At 43.0% G+C, this 22,268-nt stretch overlaps 1 protein-coding gene across 27 annotated transcripts in view; it reads left to right on the forward strand.

The window, feature by feature from the left end:
* The window catches only part of AMOTL1 (angiomotin like 1), a 154,382-nt gene that overhangs the window by 88,841 nt on the left and 43,273 nt on the right, over window positions 1-22,268 (forward strand). For all 27 annotated transcript variants that reach the window (XM_008513753.2, XM_070622903.1, XM_070622906.1 and 24 more), the window contains 3 exons: window positions 10,995-11,286; window positions 19,127-19,271; window positions 20,589-20,678. In XM_008513753.2, coding sequence (XP_008511975.1) covers window positions 10,995-11,286; window positions 19,127-19,271; window positions 20,589-20,678 — 527 coding nt within the window. The remainder of the gene's footprint in view (window positions 1-10,994; window positions 11,287-19,126; window positions 19,272-20,588; window positions 20,679-22,268) is intronic.

Below are 22,268 nucleotides of genomic sequence, written 5' to 3' on the forward strand. Positions count from 1 at the left end.
CTTATGATAAGAGAATTAAGAACTTGGGAGTTCTTGCCTTCATTACTAACTCACCATAGCTTACAAATTCTCTCACCTGCTCTTGTCTGCTAAAGATGGAGCTGTGTGGTGGGTTATTTTAAAGCACTTTGGGCTCCTTTCTTGGGAAATCCCATGGAGAGGCCTGGTTGACTTGCACCACCTTGGCCCTTGTGTGGGTGAGCTCATGAGGCTGGCGGAGATGGAGAGACTAAGGTGACCTCGCCCTACTGAGGTAGCCAGTGGAGACCTCCAGGGACCGTCAGCCAGCCATGGTTTTGTTCCTGCTCCATCTTCCTTTTCCTCCAATCTGAAGGTGGAAACAGATATAAATGAAGACAAGGTGAGAATTGGACAGTTGTTCTATGGAAAATTGTTTGTTTTTTATTTTTTTTTTAAAGCAGGCATTTGGACATTAATTCTGACTCACTTTGTGGAAATGGTGCACACCACAAGTAGTGACTTGGCTTATGCAGTCTGTACTGTTAATGGAAGTGAACGCGTGAATGAATACCTGTGGACGATCTGACTGTCATCAAAGTAGTTTGGAGTACATTAGTCAAACGCGTGTCTGTTTTCCAAAGAAATCTGTCCCTATGTCCAAAAGTGGAAACTAAAGATGCTAAAAAATTGCTTAAAATACAACCACTGTTAACATTTCTCCTATACAAATTAAATTTTTTCATATTATAATCACGTATGCAATTTAGTATCTTAGCTTATTTTTAGATAGTATTGTATCACAGGCTTTTTTTCTTTTTACAATGTTTAGTTGTCTTTATAATCATCCTTATTGCTGTATAGTATTTCATAAAGTATAGAATTTACATCATTTTCTTTCTTTTTTTTTTTTTAAAGATTTTATTTTTTTTTCCTTTTTCTCCCCAAAGCCCCCCGGTACATAGTTGTATATTCTTCATTGTGAGTCCTTCTAGTTGTGGCATGTGGGACGCTGCCTCAGCGTGGTTTGATGAGCAGTGCCATGTCCGGGCCCAGGATTCGAACCAAGGAAATACTGGGCCGCCTGCAGCAGAGCGCGCGAACTTAACCACTCGACCACGGGGCCAGCCCCATCATTTTCTTTATAAACAAGCTAATGAACATCATCATGCACATCAAATTTTCCATATTTTGGTTTACTTCTTTAGGAGTCATCATTTAGAAATGAAATTATTGGGTAAATTGTGTTGGAAATTTAATGACTTCTGATACCAGCTAACTTTGTAAAAATATTACAGTGCCTGTTTCACTGCACTTTGATAATATTAGTCATTATAATCACAAAAATTTTGCTAATTTAATAGACAGCGTTAACTCCTTATTTTAATTTGCAGTGATCAGTTAGGTTAATTTTGGGGGGAGGACAGTTTACTAGTTAGATTTATTTAATCTTGAAAATTGGCTCTTCATGTTTTTTGTTCATATGATCTGTATATTTTAATAGATTCAGAATAAACTAAAACCTGTTCTCTCTGACACTAGCTCTGGTTTTCCAGTTTCTAGAACTCCATCTCTACCCTTAGCAGGTAATAGCGAAGCAGAAATGGTGGTGGTTGCAGTAGGACTAACCCTTTGAGTGCCTACTGTGTGCCAGGCACTTTGTGTGGGTTGCCCTCCTTAATCTTCACAACAGTTCCAAGGGATGGCTACTATTCATGTCCCCACTTTAGGGTATGAGGATTTGTGATATAAAAACCTACGCTTAGAGAGAGGTTAAAGGAACTTAGTCACGGGTACCAGCTTGGGAGTACAGGTACCAGCTTGGGAGTGCTGGACCTCTGTGCCATACGCTGCGTCTCCCGTGAGTGTAAACTTGACCATTGTGTGTTGCAGTGCAGGCAAAGATTTAAGTTTCTCCTTGGTGTCATTTAACTGGTGAAGTTCTAATCAGATTTATATATCACACCTGATGTCCAGCCCATGCTCTGCCCACCTCTGTTTTTTTCAGGAGGGCCAGAATACTGATGAAGTATTCCACGCTCCAGGAGGAAAGTCCCCTGGATATCCTTTCTCCCAGATATCCTGGAAGACTTAGGAGCAAACTTGACCTTGCTGACAGCTCCAGGCTGTGGGCCTCAGTGTGTCTTATGGTTTGCTTACATTTGGAGGTGGGACCTGGGACAGCCTGTTTTGAGCAGAATGTTTCAGTTATGGAAGATGATAAGGACCATTTTAATGAGTAATTTTTATGTTTCAGGCAGTATCAGTTTGGAAAAAGGCTAAAAATGACTCCTCAATGAGTAAAGCACTCTTCTTTCCACCTGTCCATTGCCCTTTTGCCCTTTATCTTGGCTGAATCTCACTCGTTCAGTGTAGGGAGTTTGATTTACCAGCTTCCCAGAAGCAGAGAGAAGAGGAGTAACTGTTTATTATTAATATTGTATTCATCTATGAATGCGATAATTTTATTTTTAATATGTAGATAGAAACTTTATAAAAGCATGAAATGATGGTGTTTGACCCCACCCTTTTGTCCTAGGCTGATCAAAAACATCTTGTTATGAGATGATGTCAGAGCCAGAGATGCTGTGGACCTCCTTCCACAGGGCATGCTTGCTGACTTCTCTTCACAGGCCAGTCATCAGCACGAGCCACCCTCCTTCCCATCAGAGCAGGGGGCTTACAGTCACCTGCGTTAATGGAGGGAACCTGTGGTGTGACCAATCTCCCAAATCTCTCATATTTTCCTTAAAAAAATGCATTGAGCATTTTCCACCACAAAGACCTCCTGGTTTGGTTTTATTTAGAATAGAGTCAGAGTCACTGACATTCTCTGAGAACATGTCAAATGACGGTACAGAGAGGAGGGAAGGAGCAAACGAGGACACAGCCCAGGAACATATGTGGCAAATTAGAGAGAAAGCCTCTCCCCAAGAAACCCACGTGTGTCCAGCAGTGTGGCCAGAGTGCACTTTAAAACATGAACAAGCGTAAAGCTAGGTGCTAACGAGCAGACTTTACTCTTGGTGGGCTTGATGTTGGAAGGTGCTGTATGACCAGAAGAGTGTTTGGTAGTCCCATCTTACTTCGAGTTGGAAATGGCTAGAGGAGGAAGGAGAATTTTCAGAATGGGCGTGTTTCCAAAGTGGCGATTTCCAGTTTATGCAGTTATGAAAATCAATTGCTATGTGGGACCGAAAGGTAAGCTGGACCCAAAGCTATTGGGTTAAAAACTACGAATTGCCCTTAACAAAAATGAGGCCATGGAGCCTTATTTAAATTCCACCAGCTAAACATGTGTTTTGAATACCAACATTGAAACGCAGGAGTTTCTACAGTTTTTAAGCTGAATTATGGCTGGATGGGCCAAGTAAAATGCCCTGTTTACCCTCAGAAACAGCTCTGCAGTATGGGAATTTCAAAAGGCGTGGGTCAAGTTCAGGTTACTTTTCTCAGAAGCCTAACACAGTTCCAGCTGTAATGCATTAAATGAGTGACTTCTTCCAAAAAGAGGATTATCTATACCCATCCTGCATTGTAATAATTTTGATCTTGGTTTATCCAAGAGTCAGGTCTAAATTTGAACATTTATGAGTCTTATGGTGTCTATATAACCAAGGGGTCCAGGTGGGAAGGCTATGGATTTGGGAAAAGAGGAGTTTTGAAGTTCTGGCTCATCCACTTTGTAGCAAATTGCATAAGTTCTCTCTGAGCCTCAGTTTCCTTATCTGCAACTTGTTACAGCTGATTTTCCCTGGAATTAACTGCTTTTCTTCCTTACATAAATAAAACATGTTCACTGTAGAAAATTTAGGAATGCAGGTAATCCCCACTCTGTCCCCCTCAAGAGAAGAAAAAGAAAGAAACCAGAAATTCCCCATGGTCTCATTATCCAGCGATAACCATTGTTAGATATTCTGTTCCTTATGTTGTTCTGAGGCTCGGAAAATTGTAAGAAAATACTGTAAGTTGGAAAGTTGGAAAGCTTTATGTAAGTTGGTAAGTTGAAAGCCTTATGTAAAGACGAAGTGTTTTTACTGAGAAGTCTTAAAATTTGAACCTCTTCACAGCCAAGAAGTGCTTTATTATTTCATCTCATTTTTTAATTCTATTTCATTTTGTTTACTTTCTCTGATTATTAAAATAACAATTCTCATTTTTTTGCTTATCTTTAGTCTCTAATTTTTCTATAATGTACATGTATTACTTAGATAATGTAATTTTTTAAAATAGCCATATGTGTTCATTGTAGAAATTATATAAAGAGTAGAAAAATATGAAGAGTAAAAAAAAAATCCATAATCCTGTCACCTGGAGATAGTCACTCTGACTTTTTGTCATAGTTCCTTCTAGTCATTTTTCTATGCCTTGTTTTTTACACAGGTAAAATCCTAATATGTATCATATCTTGAGAATTTTTTAAAAAGTCTTTGTTTAGGGGCTTAGTAAAAGCTTATTGAATTGAATTGTTAATGTTGATAAATTGAAAATAATTTGTTTTATTTTATTTCTCTATTAATAAGTTTGGTTTGGGAAGTGTATTTAGCTGCCTGCATTTTCTGTTTTGAATTACTTGATCACATCCTTGCTCTATTTATCCATTGATGTTTCTTTTCCTGTCATGTTTTGAAAAAATTTTTGTCAATCACATAAGCCATATTTATTAAATGTTAGCATGATGGCCTAATTGTAGATAAACATATAGTTTAATATATTGAATAGAGCTTGCTGATCACCATTGATGCTTGGGGATCTAGGGACAACAGGTGGGGACTGCTGGTCTGTTTGCATGAGTTGCTTTGATGAGCACTGAATTCTGAAATCGTCTCCAAAATGAGGCCTTTTGGTGTACATGCAGAATAGTCTAGAGTAGTGCTATTCCATAGAAATATAATGTGAGCCACGTGTCTAATTAAAATTTTCTAGCATCCGCATTTTTAAAAAGCTAAAAGAAACAGATGAAATTAATTTTAAAACATATTTTAGTTAACCCATTTAGAAACATATTTTTAAAAGTATGTTTTAGTTAACCCATTATCACCAAAATATTATCTTTTCAACAGGTAATCAGCATAAAAAACTGTTAATGAGCTATTTTATGTTTTTTGTACTGTCTTCAAATTTTGAAGTGCATTTTACACTGCCTGCACGTCTCAGTTCAGACTTCCCATATTTCAGGTGTTCAGTGGCCACAAGTGGCTTGTGGCTACTGTTTTGGACAGCACAGGTCTAGAAGGAAGTGAGAATCTGTGTCTGAGAGAGCGTCCTGACATGTATGGATGTCACCTTGAAACTACGCTCTTGTTCTGCTTTGCATTACAAGAAAAGTCTTTCCAAGTGGAAGATTCTGCGGTGCTGGAGTATGCTTTCATTCCTCGTTAAAGCTTTAGGATTAAGGATTGTGATTCTCACCACAAAGTGTTTGAAGAGGAAGAGACCCCCAAGGGTGGTGCTTCTTGTTTCTCCTAACACCCATTAGCAGTGTGTGATAACAGAGGCTAACAGTTATTAAGTACTTTCCTAAAGATAGATACTATGTGCAATGCTTTACATGCAATATCTCCTTTAATTCTCACAGCAACTCTCTGAGGTAGATACTGTTATTATCACCATTTAAAGGTGAAGAAGAAGTCAAAAACTTGCTCATGGTTACATGGCTAGAAAGAAGCAGAACTAGAAAAAAGAGACCCCATATTAAGGAACGGTGTGCTCCTGGACCAACACGAGGAGGCAGCCCTGGTGTGGTGGAAGTATGGTGGGTTCAAGACCCCCAGTTCAAAGCCGATTTTTTGCTTTGTGAAGATTGTGAGATCTCCAGTTTGTGAGTCCTCTGAGCCTGAGTTTTCATACTTTAGAAACAGGGTAATAATATATGGCATGAGAGCAGTGAATGCCCAAGCTTGTGAGAATCACATGACACAGTGGCTGTAAAGTGCTGTTCAAGGCATATTTACATACAGGTGTGACGTAAAGATGTGAGGTTAAACAAGCTGATTTGTGACAGCTTGTTGTATGCTGAGAGGAATAAACAGACTGTTGATGAGATGTCACCAGTGACCTTATTTCTGCAATCCAAATAACATCATCGCTCCAGTTTTGAGCTGTATTTTGTGACCCCAAATACATGAGAAGGTCAGTGACATGGAGCTATGTTATTATATCGGCAACATCATGATATGAGATTCTACCTATATTATCCAGAACAAATCTAAATACCAAAGGTCTCTTCCTTAATAATGTAATGGTGAAGGTTTACGCATTCTTTGAAAGAGCATCAAGCATATATGGTCTCCCAACTTGGTCTCGGGCTTAGGGGCCAAATCACTTGACAAAAATTTATTGGATATCATCTCAGTTAAGTCTCAGTTAATTTTCGTCCCTCAAAAAACATGCATGCTAATAATTAGAGAGAAAAGACATACAGGTATGAAAAATCAAATAATGTTACACTTAAATAAAAATTCAAAAGGACAAAAAACATGACATAAGGCCAGTGGTGGTAGGTTGTCAGGAATGTGGTTCAGGCAAGGTTGTTAGTTCCGAGGAAAGAAATGGGTGCAAATTCTGGGCTTGGACTATATATATGGGGCATGGTCCAAGTCATTGATGATGGAGGACCAGCCTATATGACCTCTATTTTGTGTCTTAGATTTGACTGTTTAAATGCTGTTATTCTTGTTTTTAAGACGTGGGGAGAAGAGGCTTTTGCAGCCCTACTCAGAAATATTTAAGTAACTGGTCCGTTCGGTGGCAGATGGAAGAAGGTTACTTCCTGTGGTGTTTCAAGGCTCATTTAGTTCTTTGAGGAAGGAGCAGGGCCTATTGGTGGTTCCTAAGTTTTTGTGAGGATTAAGCAAGGCAATGAAATGTGGTGCCTGGCAGACAGCATAGACGCCATCAATTTTAGTTGAATGCTCTCTGGAGATATGACATAAGAGAAAAACTCAGAGGCAGGTTTCTAACCTTCATGCTTCCCCTGGAGGCTTGAACCTACAAAAAGTTCTGATGCTTGGGGCTGGCATGGTGGCGTAGTGGTTAAGTTTGTTTGCTCCGCTTCAGTGGCCTGCAGTTCGTGAGTTCGGATCCTGGGACCAGACCTATACACTGCTCATTAAGCCATGCTGTGGTAGCATCCCACATATGAAATAGAAGAAGATTGGCACAGATGTTAGCTCAGGGCCAATCTTCATCACCAAAAAAACCCAAAAAAGCTCTGATGCTTTTGTGTTAGGGTGTGAGGGACATGGATGTGGTGGTGGCTTAGACTGGGCCTCAGGAACCCATGAACAGAGGACCAAAGGGTGGCTGCCTCCCCTCTGCACTTTCACCAGTATAGGGAAATAGTGAACTGCATCGACTCTGGATTCAAAAGCCTGGGCTTGGATCTCCTTTGTGTTCTTATTATCTCTGTTATATTTCACAAGTAAGGTACCATCCTGTGCCTTGTTTTCCTCATCTAAAGAGAGAAACTGACAATGATACCCATTTTATAAGGCAATTCTAAAGGTCAGAATGAGATGATGCATGTAACAGTGCATACCACAGTGGCTGAAATGTAAAAAGTACTCAATAAATGTCAGCCACAGCAGAAGAAATTTATTGAGCTTCTCATGAACGCCACACTCAGTGCTAGTCTCTGCAGTAGAGGCTGTGGGATGCAGATGATAATAATTACAGTAATGGTGATGATAGCTGACATTTGTCCAGTGCTTGCCTTGTGCCAGGCTTTATACATATTAACTCCTCAAGTCCTTAACAATGGGCTAAGTGTCATATAGTCCCAGGAAACCAAGACACGTGATGTTGAATAAGCTAGCTCTCAGACTTCACGATCAAACAAGCGAAATAGGCTCACAAAGAGATAATTGTAGCATAGAATTCTGTTCGCAGGTAGTTTCTCACTAAATGTTGGTTCCCATCTCCTCTTTTTCTCTTTTTTCTGTGTCTCCATTCCTAGGAAGTGTTTATCCTAGTGATAGCCGATCAGTAGCATTGTCTTTGGAAGCTGAAGATAGGTGTTCCATAGCACTGTTCCATCTGGTCTTGTGTGAAAGTTTTTTGTTCTCTCCCAACACTCTGTCCCCCTCATTTACACTAAGCCCAAATCACCTGTACAGACCTTTGAGCCCACTGACCCTAGCTGGCTGAGTAGTAGAACCAAGGAATAGAGGTTTGCTGTCTTGCCTGCCCGTCGTCCGTTGTAATGTGGTGTGTATTGAATGTGTAACCGAGTCATTTGTGAGGCCGGTGTTTTCTGTTTAATAGGAAAAAGCCCATTCTTTCTTGTCCCTTAAGCTTGGCAAACACCCGTTTCCTGCATTGCCACTCAGGATGACTTAGGCTGGCATTAAGAAAACACTTCCTTTTTGTTACATAACAGAAAAAGATGACTGAGAAGATAAACCCATCATTGACCATAAGTGAGTTCCAAATCCCAGAGTTCAATAAATGTTAAAAGATAGAAGTCCCAGCCTGAAGCTGCCTAGGTCAAAGGGAAGCCCTAATGCTTCGGAGGGCGGGGCTGCAGGCTCATCGGTGCCACCGCAGCTCCAAGGGGGCCACCTCGTTTAGCCCTTGCGTTGGATGAAGTGTGAGGGTGTCCTTAGGAGTGGGATGGGTATCTGCCTTTGAGTTGAGGCGGTGTCATTTGTGGTAGTTTGCCTCTTGCCAAGTAACCTCTTTCCATAAAAAATGCACTGTAGGATTTAGCCAGCCTGCAGGAATGCACTTATTCAGTAACAGATCTGTGGGTTTTTGGGTCTGTGCCTGATAGGCACTCCTGTGATCTGGGTGAAAATCAGGGATTGTGAATGGCACTTGAGATGGAGTTGGACCTTATACACACAGACCTCATATGCACAGGGTGACACACAGTCACGCACACTTCAGTGTGGAAGAGGCATGGATTCATCAAAATGCAGAAATGTTTTCTTCCTGAAGAGGTGGCCAGATAGTTATGTAATAGGTGTAGAGAGGGAGGGCGGTGGAATGGTTTCCATCTCCCCACAGGCACCGTTCCTTTCTGAAATCTGTGGAAGGCTGGAAGGTGACGCTCACTTAAGGAATAAATCGCATTGAGCTCCATGGTTGTCCACCTTGCCTTGGGGAACTTAGATCTCAGCTGCTTTAATATGAAATGGAAGGGGCTCCTAGATTGAAGGCATAAGGAAGTCTAGTTGGGAAATATCCCCTGAGCCCAGGTGGAGTGCTCTGATGTTTGTTATTAAAGCAAAGCCTATGGTTGGTTGCTCAGTTAGGATCTCCTGCGTTTACTCTGAGGTCACCTTTATGAACGTCTGCATATCCATGTAGGGAGGGCTAAGATGACCCTTGTCAAATTTTCTTCTAGAGTTTGACATTTAGCTCGTAGGAATTGGCATTGCAAAGAATTCTGGCTCCAAAGAAACACTTACAAAATGAGAGATACCGAGGCTGACAAGGTCTGAAAACATTCCAGCAAGTATACTGAAAAGGAAAATATAAGGCCAAGCGACCTACCGGGAAAAATGAGGGTAGCTCGGAGAGCTTTGGCTGTGGATGGCCGCAAGTTACGGGAGATGACATGTATGGCTCTTACGGATTAGAAATAGCTAGATCTGCAGAGGACTGGGCCCTTTGATGCAGAATGTTTCTGAATTTTGGGTTGCTGATAATTCTTAGCAGCCTAGTTCCCAGATTGAGACCTAAAGGTGGAGAGAGTCGACAAGAAAACTAGTTTTCCGAAGTCTCTGCAGAAGAGCAACAGCTGTGGTTGGAAAACTAGATATCAAGACTATTTGCCTTTTATACCTGTAAAAGCTGTTGTTCAGAGCCCTTGCCTTAGGCTGGAAGAAGACACTGAGTCTTAGGAAACGGGTTAATAGAAGAGTGAGGAGGAGATTGTTACGGAGTGGAGAGAGGAGATCGAAAGTCATGCTTCCTAATATAGGAGCTAGTACCAGGAATTTGAGCCAGCAGTGGACACCTCTCTGTGTTCTTTTTAATATGGCTAAAATCAGACTTTTGACCCCCTGACCTCCCCACCCCAGCCAATCAAAGCCAAAAAATTAACTCCTTCCCCAAGAATTTCCCATTTCATTAAATGGTACCCCTGTCTATTTGTGTAGAGCCTACAATCTAGGAGTAATTTGTGACTTTTCCTCACTTTCTCTTCCCCCATCCATGATATATACAAAACACGCCCTAAATTCATCTATTATTTCTCTTTTGCTACTGCCCTGTGGGCCTTCCTCAGTTCTCACCCAGGCCACACCCAGGCCTCCTCGCTGGGCGCCCTTCGTCCATTCTTGCTACATCCATTCTTGGCACTGTGCATTCTGTCTGCGCCCCTCTCAGTAAAGGCAGCTCCTCTGCTGGCCTCCCCTTACATCCTAAGGCAAGGGCTGGCCTTGGCTTACAAAGGCCCTTGCCCATCCCTCTGGTCTTACCCTTTACTGCTTCTGCTGGCTGTGTTTTCTATCAGTTTGCTTTCTCCTACCTGATCATGCTGTGCTAAATCCTGCCCTAGGCCCGTGCACCATTCCTCTATCTGGAATACTCCTTTTCCCACTTCTTTATCCCTACCTCCAACCACTGGTTCCTTCTTGTCTGTCATTCAGACTTCAACTCAAGCATGTGCTTCTCAGAGACTCCTTCCCTGACCTCTCACTGCGAACCAGCCACTCAGTCATTTGCTGTCACATCACTCTGCTTTATTCTTTGGAGAGTACTCATTACTTTTCAATACCTGGCTTAGTTTGTTTACTGTTTGGTGGTGGTCTTGTCCCTTTCCCTGAGAATGTAAACTTCATGAGAGCAGAGACCTTGTCTGTCTTGGTTGCTGTATCTCGAGTGACAGAACAGTGGTGATTCAGAGGGAGAACACATTAAATATCTGTGGAATGAAGGACTGGACCTGCTGGACTCACCCAGCATTGGAAAGTGTGTTGCTGACCTCTGGTAGTAGAAGCCATCAATAGTGTGTATATTGTTGGGATTTCCTTCCTCCTCCCACCATTTCCCTAGGGTCTGATTACTGGTCTTCCGTTCCCTTGCAGCCGCCCATGCCAACTTCCTTTCCCATCAACAGTGCAGCAGCACAGCCCGATGTCCTCCCAGAACTCCTCCATCAGTGGGCCTCTGCACTCCGTCTCCTTGCCACTTCCGCTTCCGATGACCCTGGCAGCTCCACAGCCCCCACCTGCCGCCTCCCCCAGCCAGCAGCTTGGGCCAGATGCGTTCGCAATTGTGGAGCGAGCCCAGCAGATGGTGGAGATACTAACAGAGGAGAACCGGGTGCTTCACCAGGAACTTCAGGGTTACTATGACAATGCTGACAAGCTCCACAAGGTATGTGACTTCCTGAGGTAAGGGGAGCAAGAAAGTTCTCTGGAAGGGACGGAATTTTTTACCAGCTCATGGAGGGTTGAAAGGGTTCCTGCACCCAATTCCAACGTGTGTGTGTATGTGTGTGTGTGTGTGTGTGTGTAGGCTTCCTCACACCAACAAGCACTTCTCTGACACCAGCAGGGTGTCCAAGAATTCAACTCAGTTCTAGCACTATCTACCCAGAGATAGCATCGATCCCACAGGTAAAGGGCTCAGTCCCACAAGACTGCCCTCCAGTTCAGACACCAGTTGCAAGCCTACATTGTTACCTGTGCTTCTGACTGATCAGCTACAAATTAGCGGTTCCAGTTACCCCCCTCCAACTCAGGATGCCAATCACAAGTCCAGGTTGTTACCGGTACTTCTGACCCACTGGCTGTAAATGAGAGGTTCCCACAACCTCCTCCTTGGGTTCATTTAATTTGCTAGAACGACTCACAGAACTCAGGAAAACCTGTTTATTCACTAGATTATCAATTTATTACAAAGGATATTAAAGGATACGAATCAACAGCCAGATGAGATATGTAGGGCAAGGCCCAAACAGAGGAGCTTCTGTCCTTGTGGAGTTTGGGGCCCAACCTGGAAGCTCTCCGAACCCTGTCCTTTTTTGTTTTTTTTATGGAGACTTCATTACATAGGCATGATTGATTAATTCATTGGTCATCTGTGATTGGTTCAACCTCCAGCCCTCTCCCCTCCCTGGAAATCGGGGTGGGACTGAAAGTTCCAATTCTCTTTTCATGTTGGTTTCCCTGGCAACCAGCCTCCGTCCTTAGGTGCTTTGCAAAAGTCACCTTCATTAATGTAAACCTAATTGTGGTGGAAAGGGCTTGTTAGGAATAACAAGACATCCATTGCACTTTTGTGGCTCTGAAGCATTTTCAGGAACTGAGGACAAGAGACCAACTATTATAACCAAAGATGTTCTCATTGCTCTTATCACTCAGGAACTTCCAAGGGTTTTGGGAGCTGTGAGCCAGGATCCATGGAGGAAGACCACATATCTCCGAGAAATATATTTTGGTTATCTGAATGACCAAAATACATATTTCTCATAATCACAATATCTCAGGGGTTGAGTCACTGACTCACTCACCAACATTTAATGATAAGGAGACCCTTTTTTATTTTAGGCACTGTGCAAGGCTTTAGGGAGACAGAAATGAATATGACATAGTGCCTGCCTTGGAGGAGCTTACAGTCCAAACGGGGGAGAGTTGCCTAGGCTAATACCTGCAGTAGAATGTCGAGGGGCTACAGTAGGTACCAGGGAGGTGGCCCTGGACCCGAGACTCAGAGGCTGTAGCATTTCCCAGGTGGACAATGTGGAATAGGGGAATGAGTTGAGAGAGGAAGATTTTCCTTTAAATCTGAGCATCTCAGACAGGAACCTTGTGATTGCCACGTTTGTTTCAATAGCCAGTCTCTGCAAAAAGCAGTGAGGGTCGAGTCTGAGTTCCTGTGTGCTCTCCTCATGCTTGTAGTTTATCAGGTGGGGAGATGCTGTGTAATTCCAGCCCATGCAGTTATCATGGGAACATCAGAATGTGTGACAGCCTTCAGTCCTAGGGCTTTATGCTGAGAGCCAAAGGCAACAGGAAAACATCCAGCGAGAGTGAACTGTTGTGGCCAGTGATTTCATGACGACCCACACGTCAGCACCTGAAATGCTACAGGTAGAACCAAGAGGCAAGGCGACAGAGGTGGTAGGATGTTTCAGGGCACCAGAGCCACAGGGCGCTCGAGGTTCCTGTCTGGAGGCAAGGAGGCCTATGTGGTAGGAGAGCTTCTAAGAGACTAAGTGTCTGGCTGTGTACTAGGCAATCAGGGGCTTTTGTAAAGAGAAAGGGTCGAGTATAAACCCTACCTGACTACAGAAGCATTGTCATTTGGTTCCATATGACCCTTACTATTCCTGGCTCACCCATCCAGAGTTCACTATTTAGTACTGATTTCACAGATAAAGCCTGGTCTTTTTGCTGGTCAGGGTTTCAGAGCAATTGGCTCCCCTGATTTCCTGAGGGCTGGCAGTAAACAGCGGGAGCAGAGGGTTTGATGGTACAAATGTTCACAGACAGAATCTGCCCTAGCACGTTTGTGCAGAGCTCCCACTGATAGGGTCTGGAGCTCCCTGAGTCAAGACCAGACTTGGCTCAGAGAGCTCTGGCTGCCTTTATTGGAGAGAAAAAAATGAGAGCCAGAAACAAATGGGCTGCCTAAAGATTGTGGCCTCTCTCCTACCCCAGTCGTACCTTTAGAAGTTGGAGAACAAGCGTGCTGTCTCCCAGCCTTGGCTATAAATCCCTGCTCAGGCCCAGGCTTGCCTCTGACACCTCCCAGGGCAGCTTCTTTCCAGGTACCGACTGGAAATTGGGAAGGACCAACTCAGCACTTCCTGGGAAATGAGTAGTTCTTTCTTCTCCCTAATGAAGCCCTGTGACAGACATGTCCAGGAGTTCGCAGACTCCCCTGAGGGCAGAGTCTGGTTCTGGATCTTTTCACATGGATATTTTTGAACAGTTACGTGGAGAGTACAGAAATTGGGAGATCTTGTTATTCTTCACTGACTTTTTAATTGATACATACTTTTTATTGACATGTAATACACATCTCTTTCTTGATTTTTTTTTTTTAATTAAGATTATGATAGATTACAACCTGTGAGATTTCAGTTGTACGTTATTGTTAGTAATGTTGTGGGTATACTACTTCACCCTTTGTGCCCTCCCCGCACCCCCACTTTTCCTTGGTAACCACCGATCGGTTCTCCTTGTCTATATGTTAACTTCCACCTGTAAGTGGAGTCATATAGAGTTCATCTTTCTCTGTCTGGCTCTTTCTTGATTTTAACGTACATTTCTCTGTTGTAAAACAAAAATCAATCTCCCAGTGACTCAGTTTCCCTACACAGGGGAAGATTCTTCAACTTGGTGGCCAAAAGGATTTTGATGACTCCTGAAAAAGGAGAAAAATCAAAAGCTGTTTCCCTTCTGGAACCCCAAACTCTTTCAGTCCCTTGACTGTTATAAATGGTTCCATAAATATTACTTTTCATTAATCTGTCACATGTCCCACTGGAATTGTCAATTTAAAAACTCAGATTTTGATAGATACTTTCATATTCATCACTGGTTCCCTAGCTGTTCTCAACGTCTGGGACCAAAAGACAATAGCTGCATGAAATCTGTGACTTAACATTTCATGGCTTTTGTCCCCGAGGTCTTCCTCGTCCCAGGTCTTCCCTCAGCATCAGCTTCACTGCCCAGTTGTCTCTTAGCAGCTGCTTAAAAGCCTTCAGTCTGGGGAGAGGACTGTCAGAGGAGGTGATGACTTTACTTCTCACTGATGACAGCCCCCACGTTGGGTGGAACCACTCTGCTGCGTTGTAGGATGTTGCTGCCCTGTGCCAGCAATAACATCCAAGCTGGGATCCTCACAGCCCTGGGAGCACTCGCAAAGATTCATTGTAAGGGCAGAACCAAAAATAGATGAATTTTTAATTGCAGGGCTTAGCCTATGCCTACTGAGCCAGGAACACAGCAGGAAAGAACGACTAAACTCAGAGAATGCCGAAGCGCAGCCTAGATATGAAGGCTGTTTCCAGAGAGGCACAAGGTGGTGATTATCACTGTTAGTGTTGGAATGATGGTCGAGGACCCCCAGAAAGAACAGTTGTTTTCCGGTATTTCCTTTTGGTCACTCATTTTGCTTCTCTTTCCTGCCAGTTTCCCTGAAACATAATTAATGGACAGAGTTTCCAGCAGGACCAGACTGTGGGCTGTTGAGTGGGTTGGCCTCAGAAACCGTCAGGGCAGAGATGAGCATTTGAGGGGAAAGGACCAAGCATTTATGATTCCCCCAGGCTTGCTTACGTGAAGACCCTCTTCTTTTGTCAGAGAAACAACGGTGCCTTTGACTGGGCAGTCTGCGGCTTGGACAGCAGGCCTGTCTGGTCCTGTGGTCGCTGAGCTGTGCTTGTGAAGGTGCTCAGGGAAGAAGCCAGGATCCAGAGCTTGGAATGGCTGAGATCTTCTCAGGGCTTCCCACACTGCTCGTGGTTCTGTTTCTGGGACAAGGAGTGCTTCTCTGTGCCATTTCAGGGGCTCTAATGGCCTGGCCTAAGAGCTTCCTGACATCTGGGCTGGAAGGGAGGATGGCAGGCTCTTCTTTTAGACTCAGGACTCTGAACCAGCCCAGATGGTTTTATATCAAAGCCAGCCTGCCCAATCTTCCCTTCAGCTTTAACAAACATCAGGGAGGACTTAAGATGTTCCAGACATGGGGGATATGAAGAAGAGGGTGTGATTCTCATTCTGAAGGAGTGTGCAATCAGACATCATAGAGCTTTAGACTTAAAATTCTTAAAATGATTCTGGTCCAATTTTCCACCCCTTAGGAACCCTTGCTTCATGTCCCTGAAAGGAGGTCATTCGTTTTTTTGCTTGAATGCTTCCAGAGAAGAGAAACTCATTACTGGGGAGCCTTCTGGAAAATGTAGTAGGAAATTCCTCCTGATGTTGAATCAAAATCTACAGATCTTTAACTTTCTACATCCAGTCGTCATTCTGTCCTTTATAATCTGTCTCCCTCGTGACAGCTGTCATTTCTCATAGGAAGTACCTTGTCCTGAACTAAGACCCTTGCCCTTTCCTGGTAGCCATAAGCACATAACCATATGCCAATTCTTGACTGCATTAGTAGTTGAGATCGTAGCTACGCTGTCATTGGGATCCCCTGGTTTCCTTTGATAGGGTACAGAGGGAAGTTCTTTTAGTGAAAGGAAAGAAACCACAATCAGGTATAGTTTATCAGTGCCCATGTCCGTGTTTAGGAGTTATAAATTTAAAGATTGATTAATCTTTTTTTGTCATGGACAGGGCGTGCCTCTAGGGCTGTAATTACAGGCTACTTCTGGCTTCAAGGAGTTGACAGTCAAACCAGAGACACAAATGTAATCAAAATGCCAGTCAAGTTAACGCAACAGATGAAAGTACTGTGAAGTCAGATCGAGGAAAGTTTTTATGCTGGTGTAGTTGGGGAAGGCTTCCTTGTTATCCTGGGCTTGAAGCATGAGCACCCTCTCATGGGAGACACCTCAGAGTTTATGGTGCTCTCTGCTTCCTTAATGACTGACTAGGTGATGCCCTTCAGTCTTGATGAGGACTGTTGCTGTGGCAGGCCCATCTGTCCGAAAACAAAGGCCACCTTTTATAGATGAAATTAGCATAGAAATGGTGGTATGTTTTGGAGCCATCTCCTTTGAAAACAAAATTAAAAGGAAGGAACATAATTTGTGGTATAACTATGAACAGGATTCAGGACATGCTGTTCCCTCTGCCGCCACATTACCAACAATTCCTGATATCTTTGGAAGAAACAGAAAGGCCTTGTCGAAATGGGGGGACCACGGAAGAACCAACTCTGGTGTTAGGAGGCCTTTGGGAAAATAACATGGTACCAGAAGGGGCCTTGGTATTCTCAGTTGTGCCCTGGTTTGCTGCCACTAAGCAGAAGCCCCAGTGCTGTCCAACCTCTTCATTGACCTCTTCTCAGACTTGTCTTGGCTCCCTTGTAACCTCTGGGGCATTGACCACATTCTCTCTCCTTATTTGACTCTTTGGCTTCCTGGATGCTATGGCACCACTGGCTTCAGAATCTCGTACTGGTTTTTCTGCCCTGCCTACTCCTGCAGTGTTAATGCTCCCCGTCCTTGGCCCTTTAATCTTCTCTTGATCTTCCTAAGTGGTCTCCACTTTATGACTTCATCTGTCATCTGTACACAAGGCCACAGCTGCTCCCCCAACTCTCAGACCTGTGTCTCCACCTCCTAGCGGGAAGTTCCCGCCAAGGTATTCTGCAGACACCTCAAACATGGCATCTCCAAAACCAGACTGGTTTTCTTTTTTTCGTAAACCTGTTTCTCATATAATCATTTATCTTGGTTAGGTCTTACTACCCTGTCTTCTAAGCCATGAATGTCTGTGTTGTCTTTGCTTTCTTTCTCCCTTCCTGTCCAGACCAGTCGCTATGACTATTGATTCTGTTCTTCAATGTCTTTGGAATTTGTCCTTTCAGTTGTCCTAGTTCATGCCATTGTCATGTGCCATTGAACTATTTAATTAGCTTCTTACCTGGACTTCTTTTCTCCTGCCTCTTCTCCCCACCTCCACCCTTCAACCCCATCCTTTGATTTTTTTTTTTTCTATAAAACCTCAGATGAGATCATGCTGCCCTTCTGCTTATAACCCTGCCCTCCCATGGCCCTTCCACCCCCATAGTTCTCCCTTGCCCATAACATGAAGTCCTTCCTTTTGGCCTTAGCTCCTGCCACTTGCACCTGGCTCTCATCCCTGGACTACCTGTCATGTCAGAGACATGCTCTTTCCTTCATGGCTTGGTGTCTCGGCTCATGCCCCATCTTCTGCCTAGAATGCCAGAGTCCTTTGGCTTTTTCTTTTCCGCTTGGCAAATTCCTGTTCATCCTTCAAGACTCATTTTAAATGACATTTCCTCTGAAATCTTTTTTAAAAAATCCCCTTCTCACCCTTGCAAAATTAATGACTTTATCTCTAGACTGTCATAGCATCACACCACCACAGCCCTTCTCACAGTGCACTGTAGATGTGTATGTGTCTGGGTACAGGCCAGGTCTAGGCTGTGAGCTCCTGAAGACCAGAATTTGTCTTACTTAGTTCTGTCTCCTTAGCACCCAGACGCATAGTAAGTGTGCAATAGACATGTCAGGATATGTGTTATTGAGAGGTGTCTCAGCAGGGACTTTCTGATCTGGTCACTTGGGGTTCAGACAGTTGGACTCCCTGACTGATGGTGACATAGCTCTCCTGTGGAGGGACCGAGAACACGGGGCAGGTCTCTTGGTGCCCAGTGCTCTCAACCTGCCCTCCTTTGCCTGATTCCAACTTGTGGGAGCAGTCCATCAAGGTTCCGTGTTTGCTCGCACTCTTTACCCTTCACCTGCATTTATGTTACGCAACAGTAAAATGAGACTTATTGCTATCTACTTCAAAAGCATACTATGATAGTTTATATTATAAACTAATATTAGTTATTGTAATAATAATATAATTATAGTTATATTATAGTTACAGATACTTGTTACAGATTTTTATCTGCCGTAGATTAAAGGCTCTCTCAGTTACAGCTTTTCATGTAGTGAAATATGGAAAAACTGGTTTTAATCCCAGGCCTTTACTTCCTTCATATAAAGAGGTTTTCTGTGGTACATTTGTGTACAATTAGATTCAAGTCCTTTAGTCCTTTATGTAGATAATTTCATAGACAAAGGGGTGAAAACTCTAAGTAATGGAGCATCTCCCGAGTGGATTTTATGTTCCTTGGAGGATGGGTAAGAGGGTTTAGAAGACCACTGTACTTGGAGTCTGGAAATTTGGGTCTAGTTTTTCTTTAGTTTTTCTGTACTTTAATATTTTCCCTTATGTTAACTGGGAATAGTAATCATAGTTACAAATTACCAGACAAAATATAAGAGGTTTAAGTTATGTTTACACTCTCCCCTTCCTGATAATTGTGCAGAGAGACTTTTACAAGGTGACGCCAGGCGGGCCAGCCAGACTTGTGAGGCTGCTATTCGCACATCCTCATGTAGCCCTGGTGCAGAGTGAAGTCGATGACACGATTTGGTAGACGTGAAACCTGAGATGCAGAAAGGCTGCTGTGGAGGTACAGCCTTCACACTTGGAATGTCAGAGAGTCAGTATAACTAAGGCACCAATGAGAATATCAGAAGTCCCACTTTTATGCCACTTCTTTCTTTTAGTTTGAAAAAGAACTTCAGAGAATTTCGGAAGCCTATGAGAGTTTGGTCAAGTCTACCACCAAGCGAGAGTCACTGGACAAGGCGATGAGGAACAAACTGGAAGGCGAGATTCGGAGACTTCATGATTTCAACAGAGACCTCCGAGGCACGTCAGGTTCCCTTCGTATTCTCTCTACCCTAAACTACCGGTGTAGCTAAGAGCCTGACTTCAGGTCCAGAGTGTGTTAGATAATCTTGTAAATTCCAGCCCCCTGGGGAAAGGGCACTCAAAGAGCAGAATTGTTCTTTTCTGCCTTGTAGATTGTTGGTTGCAGCCTGAGCCCAAGAAGTGACACCTCTACGCACGAGTCCATGAAAGTGAGGGAGTATGTGTGCCACTCCTTTGCTTTAAATTGCTTAACAGTACATGTCAAATTTGTTCAATAAAAAATTAATAAATTAAAATTAAAACATAACTTCAAAATAAAAAAAAAAACTTAACGGTGACTCATGACTATGTGAATGGGAATGTTTGAAAAGACCGATGTTGGATGTGCCTCCATTCCCTGTCAAGCTGAGTCATTTGGTAGCATTCTTTGAAAGCCATCACTTAACACTTGCTAGGTATAGTATAGAAGACAGAGCTAGACATGTGTCCCTCTTGGAGGAAAAAAAAGCCCACAGTTGTGAAGGGAGTAGATATATATATAAACTTCCTGAAAGCTGGACGCCACCTGCTGCAGGATCTTGGCAACCTCTAACATGCAGAATGATTTGACCCATGAAACTTGACTTCACTTCCAGTCAGCCGAGCCATTTCTCAGTTGCCTCGTATGTCAGAATACTCAATGCCCTGGTGGTCTCCAGTAGCCAGGTCCTACCTTTTCTGTTACTACAAACCTTTTTGTCTTGGGTATCGTGTACGTTCAGTAGATACTTATTAGGCTGAATTATTAAATTAATGGAGATTTACCAAGTGATTTGAGCAAACATAGAACTCACTGTGTAGAATCTTCATCCATTAGGTCATTTTGACTTTTTTGGGGGTATTTATTTAATGGTTATTTTTATTTTTTTGCTTCCAAGATACAGATAGCAGTCACTGGCTAAAACGTAGGGCTGAGGGTCAAGGTTAGACTAGGGCTGGGCTGAGGCCAAGGAGACTCAACCCCTTCTCGGGGACTTCAAATCAGAGGTTTGCTGGCCTAGCAGGCAGCAAAGCGGTTTTTCCCAGAACCTGTCCTTAGCTGCCTACTGCTGCTGCATACCTTGGCGTTAGATTGCATAAAGGCACAGCATGGCACCTGAAGACTTCACTTTTGATATTTTGGAACGTATTGTTCTTCCTCAAGAGTTGTTCAGTTTTGGGCTCCTGCCTGAGCCTCTCTTCCTACCCAGCTCTTGGCACCCATGCCATTTCTCAGTTGGATGAAGTCTTAGATTCATATGCATTTCTTTGTAATCATTTCCTCTTTGCGCACAGATCGTCTGGAGACTGCCAACAGGCAGCTGTCCAGCAGGGAATACGACGGCCACGAAGACAGAGCTGCAGAGGGACTTTATGCTTCCCAGAGTGAGTCTCCACACTTATCTATCCCAACGTTGGTATCCTTAAAAACTGGGGGCCTGAGGAAAGAATCTTGTTAATTTTAAGTAGGTTTTGTGCTGTTTGCTTTTTGTTAATTTAGCACGTAAGCTGTTAGGCCTCAGATGAGGCCCTCTCACTTCTGCCGGAAACAAAGCCAAGAATGATGGGTATTAGTTCAGTAATATTTATTCTGACCTGCTGACTACAGTTAGTCTCTCGCTAATACTCTGCAAGGAATAGCAACATTACAGTATTTCCTGACACTCACCACTTGAAATAAGGCACAACTCTTTTTCTCCATGGCAAGGGAAGGAGGCTTATGATGGAATTTGGTTTTCTTGTCATGTTTTGTGCTCGCTTAGGTTGAGCAGTTCTAGACTGGCTGCCCCTTGCCACATCAACGCCACCTCAGTGATCACATCATTTATCTCCATATGTGATGCTCGTTTGCAAAAGCCATTGAGCCCATTCACCCAGGAATAAAATGAACAATGGCTTCCTGTCCCCTAGATTTATTGGGAGAACATATTATTAATTTCTCTAGAGGCAAAGGATAGAATCAAATGGGTTTTGAGAAACCATCAGCCAAGGTTTGAATTTCTGCGCATTCATTGAACAAGTCAGAAATGTAAAAATCCAACTGTCTTTTTTTTGAAGCTATCTAGAAGATCAAATTCATTTCTATATCGTAGTTCTCAACAACATTGTGAATTAAGTGCTCACAGACTAAAGACAGTTCGAACAACAAAAGTCATGTATGCAGACCCTGGCCATTCCTTGTATAATGGTAGTATTCTTATGCTTGAGTCCCTCAATACAGCCTTATATTTTCAAGGCTAGGAACTAATTGGTTAAATTTTCTAAGTTCCATTACTGTTTGGTTGGTTTTAAGTTCCTTTGTTTCCCCCAGATTTACTCATGATTGCACTCCAGTTATTAGTCTCAGCTTCATATTTTAAATTCTGTTTTGGCAAATGGACACTAATACTGTCCGGGGCTTTTGCCTCAGATTCCTTTGTAGTCTTACAGTAGGTGAATTGGCCTGTGTTCCGGATTCACATAAAAAGCTATATTAGCATCTAGAATTATTCACTTTCCTAATAAAATTTCTCTCTTCTTATGAGTGCAATAGATGTGCCATCTCTTCTGAGCTTTCATTTGAAAAATAAGTCATCTGTACTATTTGCATTTAGGATTTTGACACCTTACTTTTGGATGATCATATGTCTAGGTAGAGTAAGTGTCTTTGTGGCAGTTATGTCAGCAATGTCACTGCTGATACTCTGCCTTCGTGTTCTTGGATATTCTTTTGTCACTTAGTTCAGGTCAAAATGGAAAAGCCAATTAGTTTCATCTGATGGGCATTTGTTCCAACCTCCCAGCCCAGGCTGTGTTGATGGAATAATAGGGTTTAGTGGTGTGTGAGTTCAGAAATGATCCTGAAGACTAACCTTTTGGCTCAAAGCTAAAACATCGATAATGCAGGCCAAGAGGCCCTTTCAGCTTTACAGGGAATGATTTTCTCTGTCCAAACATGCTCGACTGTGTTCCAAAAGCATAAATAAGAGAATCCAG

The sequence above is a fragment of the Equus przewalskii genome, chromosome 6 (genome assembly GCF_037783145.1).
Source record: "Equus przewalskii isolate Varuska chromosome 6, EquPr2, whole genome shotgun sequence".
NCBI classification, from domain to species: domain Eukaryota; kingdom Metazoa; phylum Chordata; class Mammalia; order Perissodactyla; family Equidae; genus Equus; species Equus przewalskii.